The sequence below is a fragment of the Varanus komodoensis genome, unplaced genomic scaffold (assembly GCF_004798865.1).
Source record: "Varanus komodoensis strain SLA01 unplaced genomic scaffold, ASM479886v1 scaffold6_4, whole genome shotgun sequence".
Classification (NCBI taxonomy): Eukaryota; Metazoa; Chordata; class Lepidosauria; order Squamata; family Varanidae; genus Varanus; species Varanus komodoensis.
The window spans coordinates 7,559,309-7,578,418 of record NW_025336347.1 but is presented as its reverse complement, the minus strand read 5'-3'; the positions used below and the strand labels follow the sequence as shown (position 1 = coordinate 7,578,418).

Below are 19,110 nucleotides of genomic sequence, written 5' to 3'. Positions count from 1 at the left end.
CCACTAGGCTACACTGACTCTAGATATACCCATCCTAAGACCAAGCATGAACCGACAATAGTTGCCAGTCGACCTTTTCACTGAAGACATCAAGAATCTCACTTCAACAGAACTCCTATGCAGGTTTCTTCACCTCTAAACTGCAAATGTATTTTTCCTGGCTTGCATACAATCCCACACCCCAAAACACTTCCGCAGTAGCTGGAGAAATCTACTTGTGATCTCAAGAACTCCAGGCCTCAATTATTTTGGAAAAAATGAAAAAATATAGCCTACATGACTGACGATCTAAAACTGAAGAAATGAAGCAGAAAAACTGAACTTTAGATACTTATTCTAAAGATAAATTTGGCCGCTTAGGACACTGTCACAATTTCCAAAACTGCTACTGCCAACACTACCACAACAGCAAGGAGTGCTGTCTCTAAGGCACTTAAGGACTAGAGAAGCCAATTTTTGCCCATTCTTCCTGCTGTGACTATTCAAAACAGTTTTTCAAGAAGGGCAACTAGCAAGAGAGATCACCTTCACTCTTTTGTTTGTTTAGTTGCTAAGTCATGTTCAACCCTTTGTGATCCCATGGACAACATTCCTCCAGGTGCTCCTGTCCTCCACCATCCCTCAGAGTCCACTCAAGCCCACACCCACTGCCCCAGTGACTCCATCTAGCCACCTCAACCTCTCCATCCCCTTCTCCTTTTGCCTTCAGTCATTCCCGACATCAGGAGCTTCACCAGTGAGTCCTTCCTTCTCATTAGGTGGCCAAAATATTTGAGTTTCATCTCCAATATCTGATTTTCTAAAGAACAGTCAGAGTTGATTTCCTTTCAGATTGTCTGATTTGATTTCTTTGCAATCCAAGGGACTCTCAGGAATCTTCCACCTTCACTCTACCTCTCACAAAAAGGAAGTCTATGGGCAGAGTGCTACCTACACATCCTCTACAGAAAAATAAGCATTTCAAAATTCCAGGTTATATAGACTGATCTAATGTCCAATGATCAGATGTTTCCAAACTTTCCATGTGTTGAAGGCCGTAGTTGGGCAAAGTGAAATTCTCACAGCCGCTCCACAGGTTCTGGGCCTGAAGGCCAGCAGGATTGCATATTCAGCTCTGAGTGCTGCTGACCCAGGAGATGCGGTTTGGCCGACTGTTGCAGACTGGGCAGCACAACCCTCAGGCTGTCAGGCATCACAGCTTCTGAACTGACTCACAGTAAGCCAGCAGCAGCTGCCAGTTTTGAAAACTTGGGTGTTCACTAGCTGTTTCCTTAAAATACTCGTTAGTTCAGTTCAATCTGCTGTCACTGTCATCTAGGAGTCATACCCATGTCAGAATTTTATAAAGCAAATTTATTAATCTACTGAGAGAGATTAAAAAATCTACTATAAGCTCAGTATAGGGCAAGTGCAGAGCCAAGGCAGCAACTGGTCACCCTATCTGGCCCCAGAGGAGGCCCACACATTCACATATACAACATTAATAATAAGAGAATATGCATAAGTCCATCTGTCACCACCACAGCTCCAAGAGTGTGACATCTGCAATACAGGAAAGCATACAAAGGGGACCCTAGATATGCATATCTTAGGGTTATTTTGCTTTTAATATGCATTAATTAATCGGATATATATAAATTAAATATAATTAATGTGTCATTGTGGTGGAAGCCTGCAGTGTATCTTCAATCACAAGGAGCAGATTTTCCTAAGCAAGCATATAGCTTTGCAGGTCATAAAGTCTGAAACTGGGGAGACTAGTAGGCCAAAGAACATAGAAATATAGGTCTGCCCCCCTTGCTGTAGAAGGAAGTCTGAAAATGGAGTGGAAAGATCCCTTCCCCAGAGGGCTATAGGTGAGCATGATGGTATAGGATGTTCCTAACGGTACCAATAATCATGTCTTTGCTCAGACATGCAGGCATAATGTATCCAATTTGGCTAAGTTGGCTTGTGGCCTTCACTGCATCAATGTACATGCTATTCTCACCTATCCTGGGCTGGATCTTTTTGCTAATAAAAAATAACCTATGAATTCGGTCTAGATACCTAGGTCAGCCAAAACTGTAGACTCAGTCACTGACTAACGTTATTAGAGCCAACTCCAGATCCATTTTGTTAGTTGATTTGGATGATACTGGAGAAAACAATGTTAGACATTTTAAAACAAATTGCCACAATTTGGATGGTTACATAGAAACAGAGCGCATCAGAAGGGGCCTCCCAGGCCATCCAGTCTGACCCCTGGCTCCAGCCGGTTCCACTCACGCCATGCCTACCATGTGCATGTCCAGCCTATCCTTGAACACCCACACTGATGGGGCCTCAACGACCTCTCGTGGAAGCCCATTCCACACCCTCGGGGTCCTGACTGTCAGGAAGTGCTTCCTGGCATCCAATGGAACCTTGGCTCCCTGAGCTTTGCTCCATTGGAGTGCGTCCTGCCTTCCTCTGCAGGGGAGAACAGGTCTCTACCCACCTCCGTGTAACATCCCCTCACATACCTGTATGTCACCAACATATCCCCTCTGAGTCTCCTCTTCTTCAGGCTGAAGAGACCCAGTTCCCTCAGCCTCGCCTCATACCCCATCCCCTGCAAACCGGCCACCAACCTTGTGGCCCTACGCTGCACTGACTCTAACCTGGCTATATCCTTTCTGTTATGAGGGGCCCAAAACTGAGCACATTACTCCAGTTGCGGGCACACCAGAGTTGTATAGAGTGGTAGGAATACCTCTCTCAGCCTGGAAGCCATGCTTCTGGCTATGCAACCAAGGGTGGCATTCGCCCTCTTGACTGCTGACTCATGTTTAGCCTGCAGTCAACCAGCACCCCGAGGTCCCTTTCACAAGTGCTGCTCTCCAGCCACTTGTCCCCTAACCTGTACTTATGACACCCATTCCTATGCCCCAAGTGCAAGACCTTGCATTTATCCACGTTGAACACCATCCTGTTGTCTCCTACCCACTTCCATAGACTGTCCAGTACCTGCTCCTCAGTTGTGGCCACTGCTCCAGTTTTAGTATCATCTGCGAATTTGATCAGCAGACTGTTCACCCCTTCTTCCATGTCATTTATGAAAAGATTAAACAGGATTGGCCCCAGGACAAAGCCCTGGGGGACCCCACTTGTCACTGCCTGTCATCCCGATGATTCCCCACTAATGGTTACCCTCTGCTCTTGGTCAGTCAACCGTGCCCTAATCCATCAGACAGTGCTTTGGTGTATCCCAAAACTCCTCAGTTTCTCAACCAGGATATCAGGGGGCACTTTGTCAAAGGCCTTGCTGAAATCCAGGTATACCACATCCACTGCATCCCCTCCATCTAGCCATCTGGAAACCTTGTCATAGAATTCTAAAAGGTTTGTCTGGCAGGACCTGTTTTTGCGGAAGCTGTGTTGTGTGGCTGTTAGCCTCCCTTCCCTATCTAGCATCACTAGATCTCTCTCTATTATGAGCCCTTCCATTATTTTTCCTACAATGGACGTAAGGCTAACTGGTCTGTAATTCCCCATGTCCCTTCTACTACCCTTTTTGAAAATTGGGACCACTGATGCCACCCTCCAGTCCTCTGGAACTTCACCCGTTCTCCATGAGGCCTCAAAACTGGAGGCCAGCGGGCGTGAGAGAACCCCTACCACCTAAGTACTCTCAGGTGTAACCCGTCAAGGCCTGGTGCCTTTGTAATGTCCAATGCCCTGAGGAGCCATTCGACTTCAAGGGGGATGACTCTAATCTGTGCCCCTAAATCCCCAGCCTCATCTAATCTCCAATGCAGATCTCATCTAATCTCCAATGCTTTGGGGAGAACACAGAGGCAAAATAGTCAAATAGTTACCTATGGATTGATTTTTTTTTCTAAATGAGGTTTTTAAAAAAAAAAAAAAAAACCTTGGGGGTTTTGTAAAGATCAATGGTTTGTTCCTCCAACTGTAGATAAATACAAGCAGGATTATACCCTATACTTACAGGCAGAAGCATTAAGTGCACAAATACTGACACTTTCAATGCAGATTTTACTCATAATGTTCTATTCATAGTAATTATTTTATATACTCCATTGTTAGGACCACTCTTCCACTTACTTCATTCACTAATGTCTCATTAACTTCCCTGAAAGCATCTGGAAAACCATAATCATGCTCTGTGCTCTCGCTTTTCCTAATGAAATAATACAAGTGGACGTGGTTAAGAACTCATGTTTGTCAACTACATGCTCAAGTGGAGCCTAAGTTATTTGAATCCCCCCACAACTGAGCCAATCACATTTCAACTTACAAAGGTTTCCTAGGTAACTTTACACAACCAAAGGGATTTGCCAGTGTAGAAAAAAAAATGAACTGTGACTTTTTACAATGCTTTAAAACTGTTAAACATTACTGGTGATTGGAAAAATGGGGCAATGGTAAAGAATAGATTTGTGCTGTCCTTCTACCTAGTTCATTCAACAGAAAGCTTGGCTCAGTGACTGCTACAGGTACACTAACAGTGCAATCCTATGCATGACTATTCATAAGTCAGTCCCATTGAGTTCAGTGGGAGTTACTCAAGTAAAGATGTAAAGGATTGTAGGCTAAACCTTTCAAGCCCCCTGCTCCCAGTGGCTAGAAAGATAATAACCTGAGTCCCTTTGATTCTATGCATATTTATATACCACTGCAGACAAGGCAACAAAAGATCATAAGCCTGGACGTGCCTGATGCTTTTCTTAAGAGACTATCCTCTAGAAAGCAACTTGCCTTCTACCAAACCAGCAGTCACTGGAACAGCAGATTTCTCCATCCCTCATGTACCAGCCAGCAACATTTCCAGGCTGGCCACACAGACACAAATAATCCCACTATACCAGGACAGCAAGTGCTTGCTTCACATCATAAGACGTTGACTACTGAGCATTTCAATTAATTGTGTGTCCCCTACTGTTCCAATAGCTGTTTCTGTGAGCGTCCAGTATACTTTTGGAATAGCACTCTCCAGATGGTGTTTTGCTGTAACAAGCCACACACTATTATACAATCTGAAAAGTTTACTGCAAAGTCAGGCAGGGAGACAGACAGCAAAGAAGCAGTATTCCAGATAGTCAGAGACGTTAGCTTGTTTAGAAATGCACCCCCCAGTAAGATGTATTTTATTTATTTAGCACTTTTGTATACCATCTTGTAGCTAAATGGCTCTCTAGACGGTTTACATAATAAAAAACCAACAACATAAAACATCGTAAATGACACAATTGAACACAATTAAAACCACAATATCAATAATAAATAACATAACATCATAGCAGGAACAACAAGTAATAGTTTAACAACAGATTGGAATTATCTTAAATGTCATAATTAAGAATACTAAAATTTACATTAAAATATGATTAAAATCAAATTCCAACTAAAATAATCAACAATTAAAATACTCCTTAAATAAAAACGACTTAGTCTGGTGCCAGAATATGTATAAGGATGGCACTTGATGAATATCTCACTTCCAAAGATGGGGCACCAGAACTGAGAAAGCCCTGCCTCAGGCACCCATCCTTCAGCTAGGCTTATATGGATGGGGATGTTCTTTCAGATATTCAGGTCCTAAACCATTTAGGGCTTTGTACATCAAAATGTGCACCCTGACTTCATTGAGCATCCAGTGTAATTCAAAAAGAACAGGTGTTATATGTTTGGTATTACCAGTCTCCATCAACAGCCTAGCTGCTCTATTTTGAACCAGCAGTAATTTCCAGACCATTTTGAAGGGCAGCCCAACATAAAGCGCATTACAGTAGTCCAACCGAGAGGTTATCAGAGCATGGATTACTGTTGCTAGGTCCTGTCTGTCTATATATGGTCAAACTTGATGAATTAACCGGAGCTGATAGAAGGCACTCCTGGCCACCAAGTCAACCTGGTGCTCTAAGGACAGCTCAGGGTCCAGAAGCATCCCCAAGCTCTGGACCCTGTCAGGTAGAGGGAGTGCAACCCTACCCAAAACAACCTCCATCTAGACATGGGAGCAACCTACCAACAAAGCCTCTGTCTTGTCTGGATTAAGTTTCAATTTGTTGGCCCTCATCCAGTCCAGCACCCCAGCCAGACCCTGGTTTTGGACTGTCACCACCTCACCTGGGTTCAATGGAAATGAGAGATAGAGCTGACTATCATCCACATACTGATGACATTTCAGCCCAAGTCCTGATAACCTCTCTCAGCAGTTTATCCCCCCATGATAAAAAGAACTGGGGATAAGATGGAGCCCTGTGCTACTCCATGACATACAGTGGTACCTCGGCTCACAAACACCTCAGTTCACGACCAAATCAGGTCGCAAACAAAAATTTCATAAAATTTTTGACTCAGGTCATGAACTCTGCATTGGGTAGCGACCGCTATCATGACCATATCCCCCCTCCCCGAGTGGGGAGATGGCCATGATCATGCTGGCGGGGGGGGAGATGGCAAAGATTGCGCCCATCTTTCCTGCATGAGCATGCCCATGATTGTGCTCGTCTTTCCTGCACGAGCGCAACCGCAACTGCAATCTCGGCCATCTCCATTCCTGCAGCACAATTGCGCCTGTCTCCCCCCTTGAGTGCACCCGCGTTCGTGCCCATCTGTCCCCCTCAGCGTGCTGGGATGATGGGTGTGTGCAGGGATGACGGGCACGATCACAGTCATGATGGAGGTGGGGAAGAGATGGCCATGTTCTTTGCTGTTCTTTGTCACTTTGTTTCACATTTTTCTGATTAAAAAAAATAGTTACAGAATGGATTAATCTTATTTACATTGAACCTTATGGGGAAATTTAACTTGGCTCACGACCAATCTGGGTCACAACTAGAGTGCTGGAACAGATTACGTTCATGAGCCAAGGTACCACTGTACTTGCCATGGTGCAGAGCTGCATTCCCCCAGCAACATCATCTGGAATTGGTCAGCCAGGTAAGAGCAGAACCACTGCAGAGCAGTGCCCCCAACTCCCAACCCAGCCAGCCTATCCAGAAGGATACCATGGTTGATGGTATCAAATGTGGCTGAAAGGTCTAGAGAACCAACAGGGATGCACTCCCTCTATCTTTCTCCCGGCAAAGGTCATCCCACAGGGCAACCAAGACAGCTTCCGTTCCATAACAAGGCCAAAAGCCAGAATGAAATGTGTCCAGATACTCGGTTTCTTCCCAGAGCACCTGGAGTTGTCTAGTCACCATATCTGCACAGCAGCTTAATGCTGTGGCTACAGCATTTTTCAGGATTCACCTCTACCAATCTGAACTTGGACAGGATGTGCAGCTGTACCCTTAGGCCCTGAAGGGGACCTATTCACTCAGTTACCTTTATTTTGTGGGTCAAAAATACACCTGATAGCCCTCTGGACCCTTCCAACTCTACTACAGTATTCTATGAAATCATCCTTCAAGTACACTTTCTTACGCTATCCTAATGTTCAGTCTTCTTGTTTAAAAGGTCAAGATTTCTCTCTCTCAAGAGGAAAAGAAACTTTTGAGAATTTCTTTGAAACAGCCATACTATGAAGACAGCATGCCTGCAACTCAAACTGCATAATAAAATTTAAACATCTTACCTAGATGTAATATCATACTTGTATCACTTAATGCCCGGGTCACTAAACTGAAGTGTCGGTAGAGTGGATAGCATAGAACTCTTCTTCCAAAGGATACCAGGACTTCAGAAATGCTAGTAAAACTCTGTGTAGAACATTGTTTAAAAAGTCAGATTATAAAAGACAACAAAGCATGCGTATTTCAACAGTAGATTAGAAAGAGTAAGGCTAAAGAAATACCTGTAAAAATCCAAATCTGTTCTCACATTGGAGTGAAATATAGTAAACCGTGTTATCAGGTCAATAGATTTAACATATACTTCATGACAAATACTGTTGTATCTTACCTCCAGCCAGCACAAAGATGAACTCAGTTTTCGGATATTCCATGCTGACTCAACCTTGTTTATTAAAAAGAAGGGAGTAGCTTGATTAGAACATAACATTGTGTTTATTAAAAACAGAGTTTATTTTCATGGAAGTAAATAGAAACTGGAAGATATGCTTCAAGTTTTAGTGAATCAAAATAGTATAATAGGCTGAAATTAACTGGAATTTATACTGACTACTTTGACTAGTCATTTCATTTGCTCTCTGTCGAACTGGGCAAGACCCCAAAAAGATACTGTTAGTCTGGTAAATAATGTCAAGGCTAGAAAGATCCCAGTTGTCTTTAGCATTGGCTGGCACCAAACAATTTCAATTACTTCCCCCTCTAACTTTAGAGTAAGTGTCTCATTTTTTTAAAAGTTTGAAATATTCACCCGTTTGTCTCCATTTATAAACTTTTTATTTTCAGGGGTGTGTGCGCAGAGGGGGGAACCAAACACAATATACTATACACTGAAGAAAAACTGATTGAAGGTAATTCTTTTGAAAAGACTAAAATTTACAGTGCACAGAAGGTGAGATAGAAACCAACTTGTTCTATAAGAAGTCCAATTTGATAAAAATAACTCAAAGCTAGGGTGTTAAATAGCAAGAACAAAAGAAATGCAGATACATTACGCCCAATTTATCATGTAACAACATGATTATAGTACTCTGATCTCAGGAAATCCTTGTAATAAGTTTGTCCTACTTCCTGAACCTATGTTACTTACCATTTCTGGCTCTTTATTTTTGCTTACTCCCAAACAGCCTTCCTGAACCCCATATCCTCTAGATGAGTTTCCCAGGGAGTGGCCATGCAAATACAGAATTGTAAGAAGTGCAGTCCAACATATCCAGAGAGCACCAGGTTGGGGAAGACCATCATAAACATTTCCTGTAAGCTTACTCTCTGCCTTGAGTTCCCATTCCTAGCCTTACCAATTTCCTTGCATCCGCATTCCCAGACCCAATTCCATAATACTTCTAGTATAGCCCTGGTGCTACCTAAAATCTTCGTCAATCTCCCTTAGTCCCCAAGGATGTTATGTCAGGTGGTGCATAAAAGCATCCCACAAGCACTAATTTAAGATGTCCAGGCTATTCTTAACAAAACTCAGAACAATTAGTGTAAGACAAACTGCAGAAGATTTCATGAAACATAACATGAAAAAGTAAGCAAATAGAAAGGATTGTATTTCTCAAAATATAAGCTTTACTTCTGTCAAAAAGGATAATAATTTATGCACAGCAAATGTATACATATAAAATGGATGTTTTCCACGACACTTCAAGAGTACAAAAAACCTAATAAACCAGATAATCAGCATCTTAGCTATTACCTGTAAAACCATTTCAGCTTCTTTTGGACTTCACTGCCATACACATCTCAGCATAGCTGCTAAACAGGCATTCAAACAACAACTGCCCCACCCCTCTCCACTCACAGATGACTGTTGATTTCAAAGTAACTTAGTGAAAGAGTTTTTACATAATGTGCTTTAAATCCAGAAACAAAGCCTACCTCAAAAGCCATGTCCCACAGATGACAGAGTAATTCCTTTTAGCCTTACTACTGCTATTCTAAACTAAAATTAATACAGGAAAGTATGGAGTGGGGTGGGGAGAACTCACGTTTTTTTCTCCTTCGGTGGCATAAACTTCATAGCAATATGCCAGAAGTATATCAACTAGGCTCAGATATACTTGATGACAGGTTCTTTTATCAAGCAGGAAAGTTTTGTTAGTGAATTTTCTTAGCTGTTCTTTCTCATCTTCTGTAAAGGAAACTAAACACAATAAAGGTTCTTTTAATACACCATACCCATAACCACATGAAATACTGCATACCTTGAACAACAAGGGTGGCTTTTGTCAGGTCTTAGAAACCCTCCTGAGTTAAATTAGTTCCTGCAGCGCCTCCTTGCTTGTTTCCATTGAGAAGAGCACTTTCTTTGCAACTTACTATGAACTTGCCCCCAAAACTGAGAGAAAAACCGGAGCTATAACAATGTTACCATAGGGAACAAGGCATTCATTTCTGTTCAGGAGCGAGGAAAGTGTTAAACTTAGGTCATTGTTTGCCTCAGACCAAATGAAGTAGAAGTGCATCATATGATGTGTATCAGAGTACACTAGAGATAAACCAGTGAGATTTGCAGGCAATTCTGTAAGGCAAGAGCTTTGATGGATTATTAATACAACTGTTGCAGTTTTGAAGACATCCCTCCAAGACTTATCCCACCCTCAGCAACAAAGATATTTGCAGTTGCCAATTATTTTGAAATATAGATTGAATAAAGATCTTCCTTTAAAGTAGTTAATGTAAGTGCAAGATTATTTCTTTGAATGTTAATGGTTTAAATAGTTGTCTGAAACATAAAAAAATAATCCACTGATTAGAAAAAAGACTAAACTGAAAGTCTTCCCCCTTTTTTACATACACATAAACAGCATATCAATTATTTTAAGAAAACAAAAACTGAAAAAGCATGTACAGCTTGTGCATTAATTAAATTGCAGGTCAACTTTGATTTGTTGCGATAAAAGGAGGTGTTTAATAAAAACTATGGCTTCCATTACAGTCTAGAAGCAGAAAACATTTCTTGGGGATGCATACATGTACTGAAGCATGAATCTGGAAAGCCTTTTACAAATGTATTTAATATACAGGATCTACTGAATGGGACATTTTAGAACTGTTGCTTTGCTTTAATACTTAACAAGTTTATTCACTGTAAAAATGCTGTGAAGAGGTTTCCCTGAAGTTAGGAGGCAGTAGGGTTTAGGGTTAGATTTGTGGGCATTTACCTTCACATTAGCATTATGAGCAACTCCAGAATCACATGGCCATACTTCCACTTGTGCAACAAGACTTTCTCCTCCTCTTCCTCCCTTTCCTGTTGCCCCCTTCCCATTCCATTCCAGGAAGAGCTCCAAAGAGTTCCTGAAACCCTCCACAGCAGAGTTTAAGGGTGTATGGAGTGACTGCAGAAGGGAAGAGGAACCTACTCCTTCCCCTTTCCACTGATGGAAGTTGCTCCATCAGCAGGATGGGCTAAATGAATTGCAGGTTTGTATGTTTATCTGCTCCACATCAGTTTAATCTTACAACTAAATTCTTTCAAAGAGTAATAATGCTGAGCGAATACCTTGGGGCCCACCAGACCATTTCCAATGAAATGTAAATAGTACATTACTATTTGGAAGAAGCAGTACAGACTTCATCCCAAGGGAAATGAAATCTACTTTTATCACAGAAGTCAAACAGGAAGTGAGAAAGAAATTAAGAGGGTTTTAAAAAAAACTCTGAATGAGGCAATTTGGTGAACTCCAGAAGTATTAGAACACAACTCCCATCGGCTCTAGTCAACTAAGATTACAGAAGTTGTAGTCTAAAGCATCTGGGTGATTGACTGCAGGCTATCTAAAGCTTCTTGGAATAAACTGACATGTATGTATGTATGTATGTATTTATATTTTATGCTTTTCCTGCAAGGAACTCAATGTAGTTACATAGTTATCCTCTCCATTTTATCCTCACTACAACCCTATGGGGTAGGTTAGGCTGAGAGTCAGTGTCCGGCCCAGGGTCACTCACTGAGTTTCATGGCCAAACAAGGACTGGAAGCTGGATCTCCCTAGTTCCAATCCAACACTTTAACCACCATGCCACAATTCTTGTGCATGTAAGTCCATAACAATCTATATGCATCTAGATTACCTCACAGCTAAAGGGACTGCCCAACAATGTCAATTCAGACACTGAAGGGCAGAACTCCACCTGTGTAATGGAGCTTTCCTGGTTCCCCACCCTCCACTGAAATCCTCTGGTGGGCCCTCCTGAGAGCCAAAGAACCCACTGAAATGCTATATGATGGGGCATGAATAGGCCAAAACAGGTGAGAAAACTGGAGGGATTTGGCAAGGCTGCCTTGCATATGCAGAAGTGCCTTTCTCTTCATAGGAGACATTCTAGTTTCCAAGCTAGTCTTATTCTTTAAAGCACACCCACCCATCCACACACACACAAATTAGAAATTTTACAAAAATGAACACAGCATTGTTAGAAATTATCACAGCATAACGAAATTATCCAAGGCTGGGAAACCTTTTTCAGATTCCTGATGGGAAAACTTCCAGGGGCAATATGCCAGCAGCAGGCAGGACCAAAGCCACATACACATCCCCTCTCTCTCACTTGTATGTACACACACACACACACACACCCCATCCATATTCACTTCCATGCAGACATATTGATACACAGAAACCTATGCACACAAAAGGAAGAGAAATAAGTCTTAAAGGGGAAAGAATTGAAAAGAAAGGGAGAGGAAAGAGAGGGACAAAAAAGTCAACATACAGAGGTTCTTCAGCTCCTTCATATCTCCATGTGCTAGGAGTCCTCAAATATACAGTTTCAATGGCGAAGACAGTAACAGCAAGGCCAAAGGAATTGAAGGAGCTAACAAAGTGAGCCTTGGATTAGTCACAGGGCAAAGAAGCAGGGAAAGGTGGAACAGCTTACTAGGTTGTTACGGAACATGCATATAATGCTCTGAGATTATAGCAATTGTAAACAAGTTATATTAAGGACATAATTTAGAACAGTTATTTTAGAATTCAATGGACACTGTGAAAAAAATAAATATGAACATTCCTACTAAGTTCTGTCACAAATGCATCATGTAATGATTGATCGAGATCTACTGAAATATGATTTTAAATTGCACTGGGAAAAGACAAAGGTGCAACAATGAGCAAAAGCAGAAATTCCTTTCCCCAGGTTACCGAATTGCTTTAGTGTACAATCCTATGCATGATCAGGCATAAAGAAATCATACAGCTCCCAGCACTGGAGGACTGGAACTGGAGGACTTTTTTTGGTTTTTTTTGGTGCACCCTTAATGACCTATGTATTTAGGCATTTACTTATTCTATGAATTCCAGTTTCTCTAACAAAGGCATTCAGACTGGCTAACAAAGTCCAGCTGGACTAAGAAGTTTACTCTGATCCAGCATCACTCCTATGTTCTTAACAGCAAACTGGACATTTAACCCACTCTCACACTCATGACCTACAATGCATCCTTGCGCCCTAAGGACTGGAGCTATACAGCCAGCTCCGGCTAAAGCCACTGAGTAGTTGTCCCCTTTTAACTTTATTCAACTGAGTCAATATTCTGTGGCTACTGAGCATGGTCAGGCCTCATGGGCTGTTCTTTAGATGTTCTCCCCCTTAGTGTTTCTGCTGTTTTGCTTTGGTTTTACTTCTGAGAACCTCAGGGTTTTCCATGCATAGCTGATAACTCTCTCTCTCGTTTTTCAGAGAACCCACTGTGGCTTCAGTCTTTTGGCACACAGCATCTAACTTTTCTTACTGAAGAACACTATATATGCTCACCTATCTTTCCTCAGGATAAGCAATTATATTGAACCAATGCAGAATGGGAGGAATGGCAGCAGCTAATCCTTTGTTCTGCCACTTTTTATACTGAAGAAAGTTAGTTATATGAATACATCTGGCAGAGAGAACAAGCTGCTCTCTTTGCTTTAGGAGAAGCAAGTACCAGTAATTTTTATAATGTAAAGATGGGACAGTCAGGTACTTATATGCCTATATGGTCCTCCAATCTTTATCTTCTAGATCACCTCTGCTGCAATGTGCAGGATGGTCACATGTACAACCTGGTGTGGACTGCAACATTATGGTGGTCATAACTCTGAGAACTTTGTGAAATTCCTTTGCCTATCACTGCTGTAAAATATATTATAATGTCTGGAATGTGAGACACTAACCATTTCATTGCATTCAAAGACCTAATATATAAAAGTGAGACTTGTGAATATTTTATTGGGGCACTTAGAAACCTAAGGAAAGACTAGGCCTTTTAAAAAATTAAGTATCATTTTTCTTCTCCTATTAAAGGAAATTGGAGACTGATCGCTAGTAAGCAAGATAGATTACCAGAGACAAAATAAATTACCTCAGAGCATGTCAATGATATATTAAACACATGCAGCTGCCTAAGCTTTGAAGAGTGCTTGTTGCCTAAAACAGAACTTCAGAATCCTACATTGTGAAACCAAATAAAAATGAACTGTGACTTTAAAAAAACCCTTGAACCCTTTTCATTTAGAGTTTGTAGAAGCAAGGGTACAGTGTAGGTCTGAGCTGCAGCACAGAGCTCCTTTGCTAAGTCCACCACTCCCCATCACCATGGGAAAGGCTGCAGAATTAGTTAGGCTTAGGAAAAGAATTTGTTTAATTCACGTTGCACAATGGAACTGTAAAGGGAAAATCAATGCTGGGTCAAGCCAAAGGAATGAAGTATCCCTCTACTGGAGGGATACTTGGTGACAAAGACAACAGTGTTGCTTCTGGTACTGAATTTTTGCGGCTGCCTGCTGGAATATCTCTCTGCTTTCTGGGAGAAATACCTTTCCAGTACTTTCCCATCTTTTCAGTGGGAAGTGTGGAGCAGAGAGCAACCGAGATGTGGGAAGGGGTAAAAGGTTTCAAAGCAAATAGATGTGTAATGCAAAGGTAAAACAGCAAAGAATGGAAGCATGAATATGTTCTGTCCAAAGGCTTTGAAACAGCTTGTAAGCATTAGTTTGGAACTGTTGGTACAGTCTGAGGAATCTAACAAGGTGCTTGGACAGGACTGTGCAATCACATCCATACAGGATCCTCACCCCTCTTGGGTTAGAAAAACTGGAAGGGAAAAAATAGCCAGCTGGGCCTGGGACATGATCAGCGTTTCCAAAGACACATGCAGAGGGAGTGGCCCCATGCCATCTGAAGGAGGCACTGGTGCAACAGCTCTGGAAGAAATCCTCTTTTGACCCACATTTCAATAAATTTAGTCTGGAGGCAAATATCCTTTTCCTGGGCAAAGTTACTGAGCAGGTTATGGCCAATTAGCTCCAGACTTGGCATTATAGGATAATCTACATTGGAAGAGAGACAGAGGGATTGTGGGCTTGTTGATACTGGTGGAGTTGGGGGTACTACATGGCAGTGATTCCACTTGGACAGTCAGCTCCAGAAGATGGTGTTTGGGGGATATTGCTTGGCCCCCTGGCTTCTCTAGGATGTGGTTCCCCAGGGATTTGTCTTGTCCCCATACTTTTTAGTATCTAGGTCAGGGGTCTCAAATTCACGGCCTGCAGGCCAATTGCCAGGATGGGTGGGGCACAGGGGGCGGCTGCGGCCTTCAAAGCACTGGCGGCGCCTGGGCCGGCCTCTGGGAGCGACACGGCATGAGCGGCCCACGGTGGTGGAATACTTGATGAGGCCCAGCCTCACCCAGACTCTACTTCCAGCGGCCCCCGGGTAAGTTGAGTTTGAGACCCCTGATCTAGATGAAACTGCTGAGTGGGGTCAACCAGAGTTTTCGAGTGCACACCTCTAGTTCTTTTCACCTTCAGCAAATAAAGCTGTGGATGTGCTAAACTGGTGCCTGGCTGCCCCTGTGAACAGATGAAGAAACTGAAGCTCAGTCCAGGCAAGACTACATTGTTAGGGGTGGGCTCCTCTGACCAGATGGAGGGTGTCCAACCTGTTCTGGATAGAGCTTCACTCCTCTTGAAGAAGCAAGTTTGTAGGGTGGGGGTCCTCCCTGATTCATCTTTGTCCTTTGGAGTACCTTATTCCAGCTTCACCTGGTGTCCCAGCTATGCCTTTATCTGGACAGGAATAGCCTAGTTTCAGTAATCTGAATCTCCAGACTACTGTAATGTGCTCTGTGTGAGGTTGCACTTGAAGACTGTTCCGAAGCTACAGTTGATACAAAATTCAACAATTAACTGAGACCAGAAGGTCTGGATACATAACACCAATTCTGATCCACTTACACTGACTACCTATATTGTTCCTGAGCCAAATTCAAAGTGCTAGTTTTAACCTATAAAGCCCCACTCAGCTTGGGACTGCAATTCTTGACAGAATGCATCTCCCAGCTCATGCAGATACTACAATCAAGACCTGTGGCCTGCCTCAGATTGCCACATCTAAGGGAACTTTGGATAGTGACAACAAGAAGTGCCTTATCAGTAGCAGCCCCCCTCTTGTGCAACAAGATCCACACTGGGGCCTTTCTGGCACAAACTCTACTATCTTTTCAGTATCTGATTAAGACTGTTCCTGATGACAGAGTGAGGATCTGGCCTGCTCCAACGCGCCATCTGGTGGCCAGAAGCAAAACAACTACCACTACTTGAAGGATTGGTCCAGGCCCTGCTGGAGCTCTCAGCCTACTGATGAGCACCAGCTGGAGACCTGAGGGAAGGACTAAGTAAGAGCCAGCTATTTCCTTTCCTGGAAGCCTCAGCAAAGCAGGTCTTCCTGCTAGCTGTGGTTCAGTTCCTGCATCTTGCCTGACCCTTGCAGCTTCCTGCCCTACTGTGCCACCTCAGCTGGGCAAGTCTTTCTGCTAGCTGCAATGCACTCGTTCCTCGGTCTCACCTAACTCTTGTTGGATCTGGTTCCAGCTATGCCTTGCAGTATTGTGCTGTGCCTTGCTGTCTTGTAGCATCTTGCTACCTTGATTTGTTTGCCACACTTTAATCCTACTTTTTTCCTTTCAAGGAACTCAAGGCAGCTCACATCATTCCCCTCCTCCTCCTCCTAAGCCTATCCTCACAACAAGAACCCTGTGAGGTAGCTTGGGATGAGAGTCTGTGACTGGTCCAACATCACCCAGTGAGCTCTATGGCTGAGAGGGGACGAGAACCCAGATCTCCTGCGACTCACATCTGCACTCTTAACCACACTGGTTAGCCTGCCCCAGGTTCCTGCTCTTTACCTCTTGGTGGTTCCCTGGCTCTCAAGCATTGGCTTGTTCACAACTGTGTCCTTGTCTTTTCGTGATACATGTGCCTGGTTCCTGCCTTCAGTCTGTTCCTCGACTGTAATCCTGCCTATGACTTCACCACTAGAGTTTGGACTGTAACTGGACTCTGTTCTGCCTTGAGTTCTGCTGCCTGCACCCTGGACTGCAACACAGGCCATTTACCAAGACTTAAAAAGAATATTGCAGTGCTAAGGTCAGCTGTCTCAGAGATCTTACGCCTCAATTTGTGTTAGTGACTGTAGCTGTTCAATACAGTTTTAAAGCAGGTTTTCAAATTTTGCAGTATAATTTGTATGTTGTTTTACCATTATTTGTGTTTTTATGTTGTATTCTTAAGGCATTTTATGTGCTGTTGCACACTGTTCAGCTATTGGGTGGCACAGAAATAAAATCAAAGTGCCAGAGAATCAATCCCAAGTCCCCAAGAAACCCCACTCTCAATTGGGTATGCGCAAAACCACCAAGTAGCAGCACTGCCAATCTGTCCAGAAAAGCATTAAGATTGGTTGAACTGTCCAGAAAAGCATTAAGATTGACAATGGGAAAAGCATGGATGCAGAAGAATCATGGGGCCATGCTCCCTGTCTCTGTCATAACACAGGCAATCCCACAGGTTGACCAAGGCAACTTCAGCCCAAAACGAGATCCACATCATGACTGAACTAAAGCTAAAAAAGCTTTTGCTTCCAAGAGTTCTTAAGGGTTGATGCTAACACATGCTAAGGAAAAAAGACCCACCCCCCTTTTTTTTCTTGAACATTGCATTGATAGACAAGAAAAATCTTGATATATCATCATAGTGATCTGCAATTCCTTCTAACCTCTTCATAAAAGATTTGGAATTAAGAATGAGCTGTAACTGAGCGTGTGGGTGACACCAAACTACTTAAAGTGATTAAAACAGAAAAGGATTATGCAGAACTCCAAAGGATTATCCGTAAGCTGGGAGAATGGACATCAAAATGGCAAATACAGTATAAAATAATGCACATTGGGCAAAAAAAAATCTCAATTTCAAGTGTAGGTTGATGGTATATGAAGTAGAAGTGATGGATCAAGAAAAAGATCTTGGGAGTTATGCTTGACAGATCAATGCAAATGTCAACCTACCGTGTGTAGCCACTGTGAAAAAGGCAAACTTCATGTTAGGCATAATTAAGAAAGGAAAATAACACTGCCAAGACCATACCCTTCTTATACTATTCTCTAGTTAGACTTCACTTTGAATATTGTGTGCAGTTTTGGACACTACACCTAATAAAGGCCATAACTGAGCTGGAAAAAGTGCAAAGAAGGGCCACTAAAATGAGCAAATGTTGAAGCAACTGCCTTATGAGGAACAGTCACAGCACCTGGAATTGTTCATCTTAGAAATAAAAGTGAGAGGAGACCTGTCAGAGGTATTTAAAATTATGTACAGCATGGAGATGATAAAGTTGCTTACCTGTAACCGATGCTCTTCCAGTGGTCATCTTTGCATTTACACATATGGGGTCTGTGCGGTGCCTGTTGTTGGGAAGGTTTTCCTAGCTAAGCTCAAATTTGGTGGAAGCCCACCCTCCTCTTCCTCTAGTATAAATAGAAGGGGCTCCTGCCATTTTCCCCAGTTCAAATGAGACCGACATTTTGGCCTCAGTACTCAGAATTGCCTTGTCTTTGTGAAAAATAAGCAACAGCAGATCTATGAAAGACAGCGGATCTGTGGATCTGTGAAAGATAAGCAACAGTGGATCTATGCACAGATCACATAGTTTGCTTGTTCTCCTAGCTGAGGTGACTGCCACTAGAAAGGCTACCTTCCAGGCATAAGTCTATGGTAGCCAGGGGCTCAAATGTGGGCTTCATCCACACCTGGAGAACTATAGCTAGGCTCCATTCCAGTACGACAATTTGGACAGGTAGAGTCAGGTTGTGTAGACCTTTCAGGAGCTGATGGTTCAGGGATGGGTGCAGATGGAGAAACCTTTGACTGTTCTGCAAAACAATGAGATGGCTGCTAGGTAAACCTTCACTGACAACAGTTTTAGTGCTTTGGTATGGAGTGAATGTAGGAAAGTCAGGATTTGGTGGAGGGAGGCCTGGAGTCAGTTGAAGGATTCCTTTCAAGTGAAGGCCCAGAAAGCGTTCCATTTGAAGGTGTATGAATGCCTTGTGTTTGGTCACAGTGCTGCATCTAAACTGATTAGATTTTGGTATGGAGGCAGAGGTTCCAGTCTATTTGCCAGTCCTCCATGCTGTCAGTCGAAGGATCTTGATGTCTGTGTGAAGGATCATTCCTCAGTTCGAGGAGATGATGTCCAATCTCCTTTGAAGGCAGATGAACTTGTGATTTGA

The 19,110-nt window shown here is 42.8% G+C and overlaps 1 protein-coding gene across 4 annotated transcripts in view; it reads right to left on the bottom strand.

Annotated features, from left to right (window-relative positions):
- Window positions 1-19,110, bottom strand: part of SHQ1 (SHQ1, H/ACA ribonucleoprotein assembly factor) — a 101,554-nt gene that overhangs the window by 56,587 nt on the left and 25,857 nt on the right. For all 4 annotated transcript variants that reach the window (XR_006416749.1, XM_044451766.1, XM_044451767.1 and 1 more), the window contains exons 8-10: window positions 9,551-9,705; window positions 7,894-7,947; window positions 7,568-7,691 (exon numbers count right to left, since the gene is read on the bottom strand). Coding sequence is in view for 3 of the 4 variants with exons in the window: in XM_044451766.1 (XP_044307701.1) it covers window positions 7,568-7,691; window positions 7,894-7,947; window positions 9,551-9,705 (333 nt within the window). In the remaining variant the exon portion in view is untranslated. The remainder of the gene's footprint in view (window positions 1-7,567; window positions 7,692-7,893; window positions 7,948-9,550; window positions 9,706-19,110) is intronic.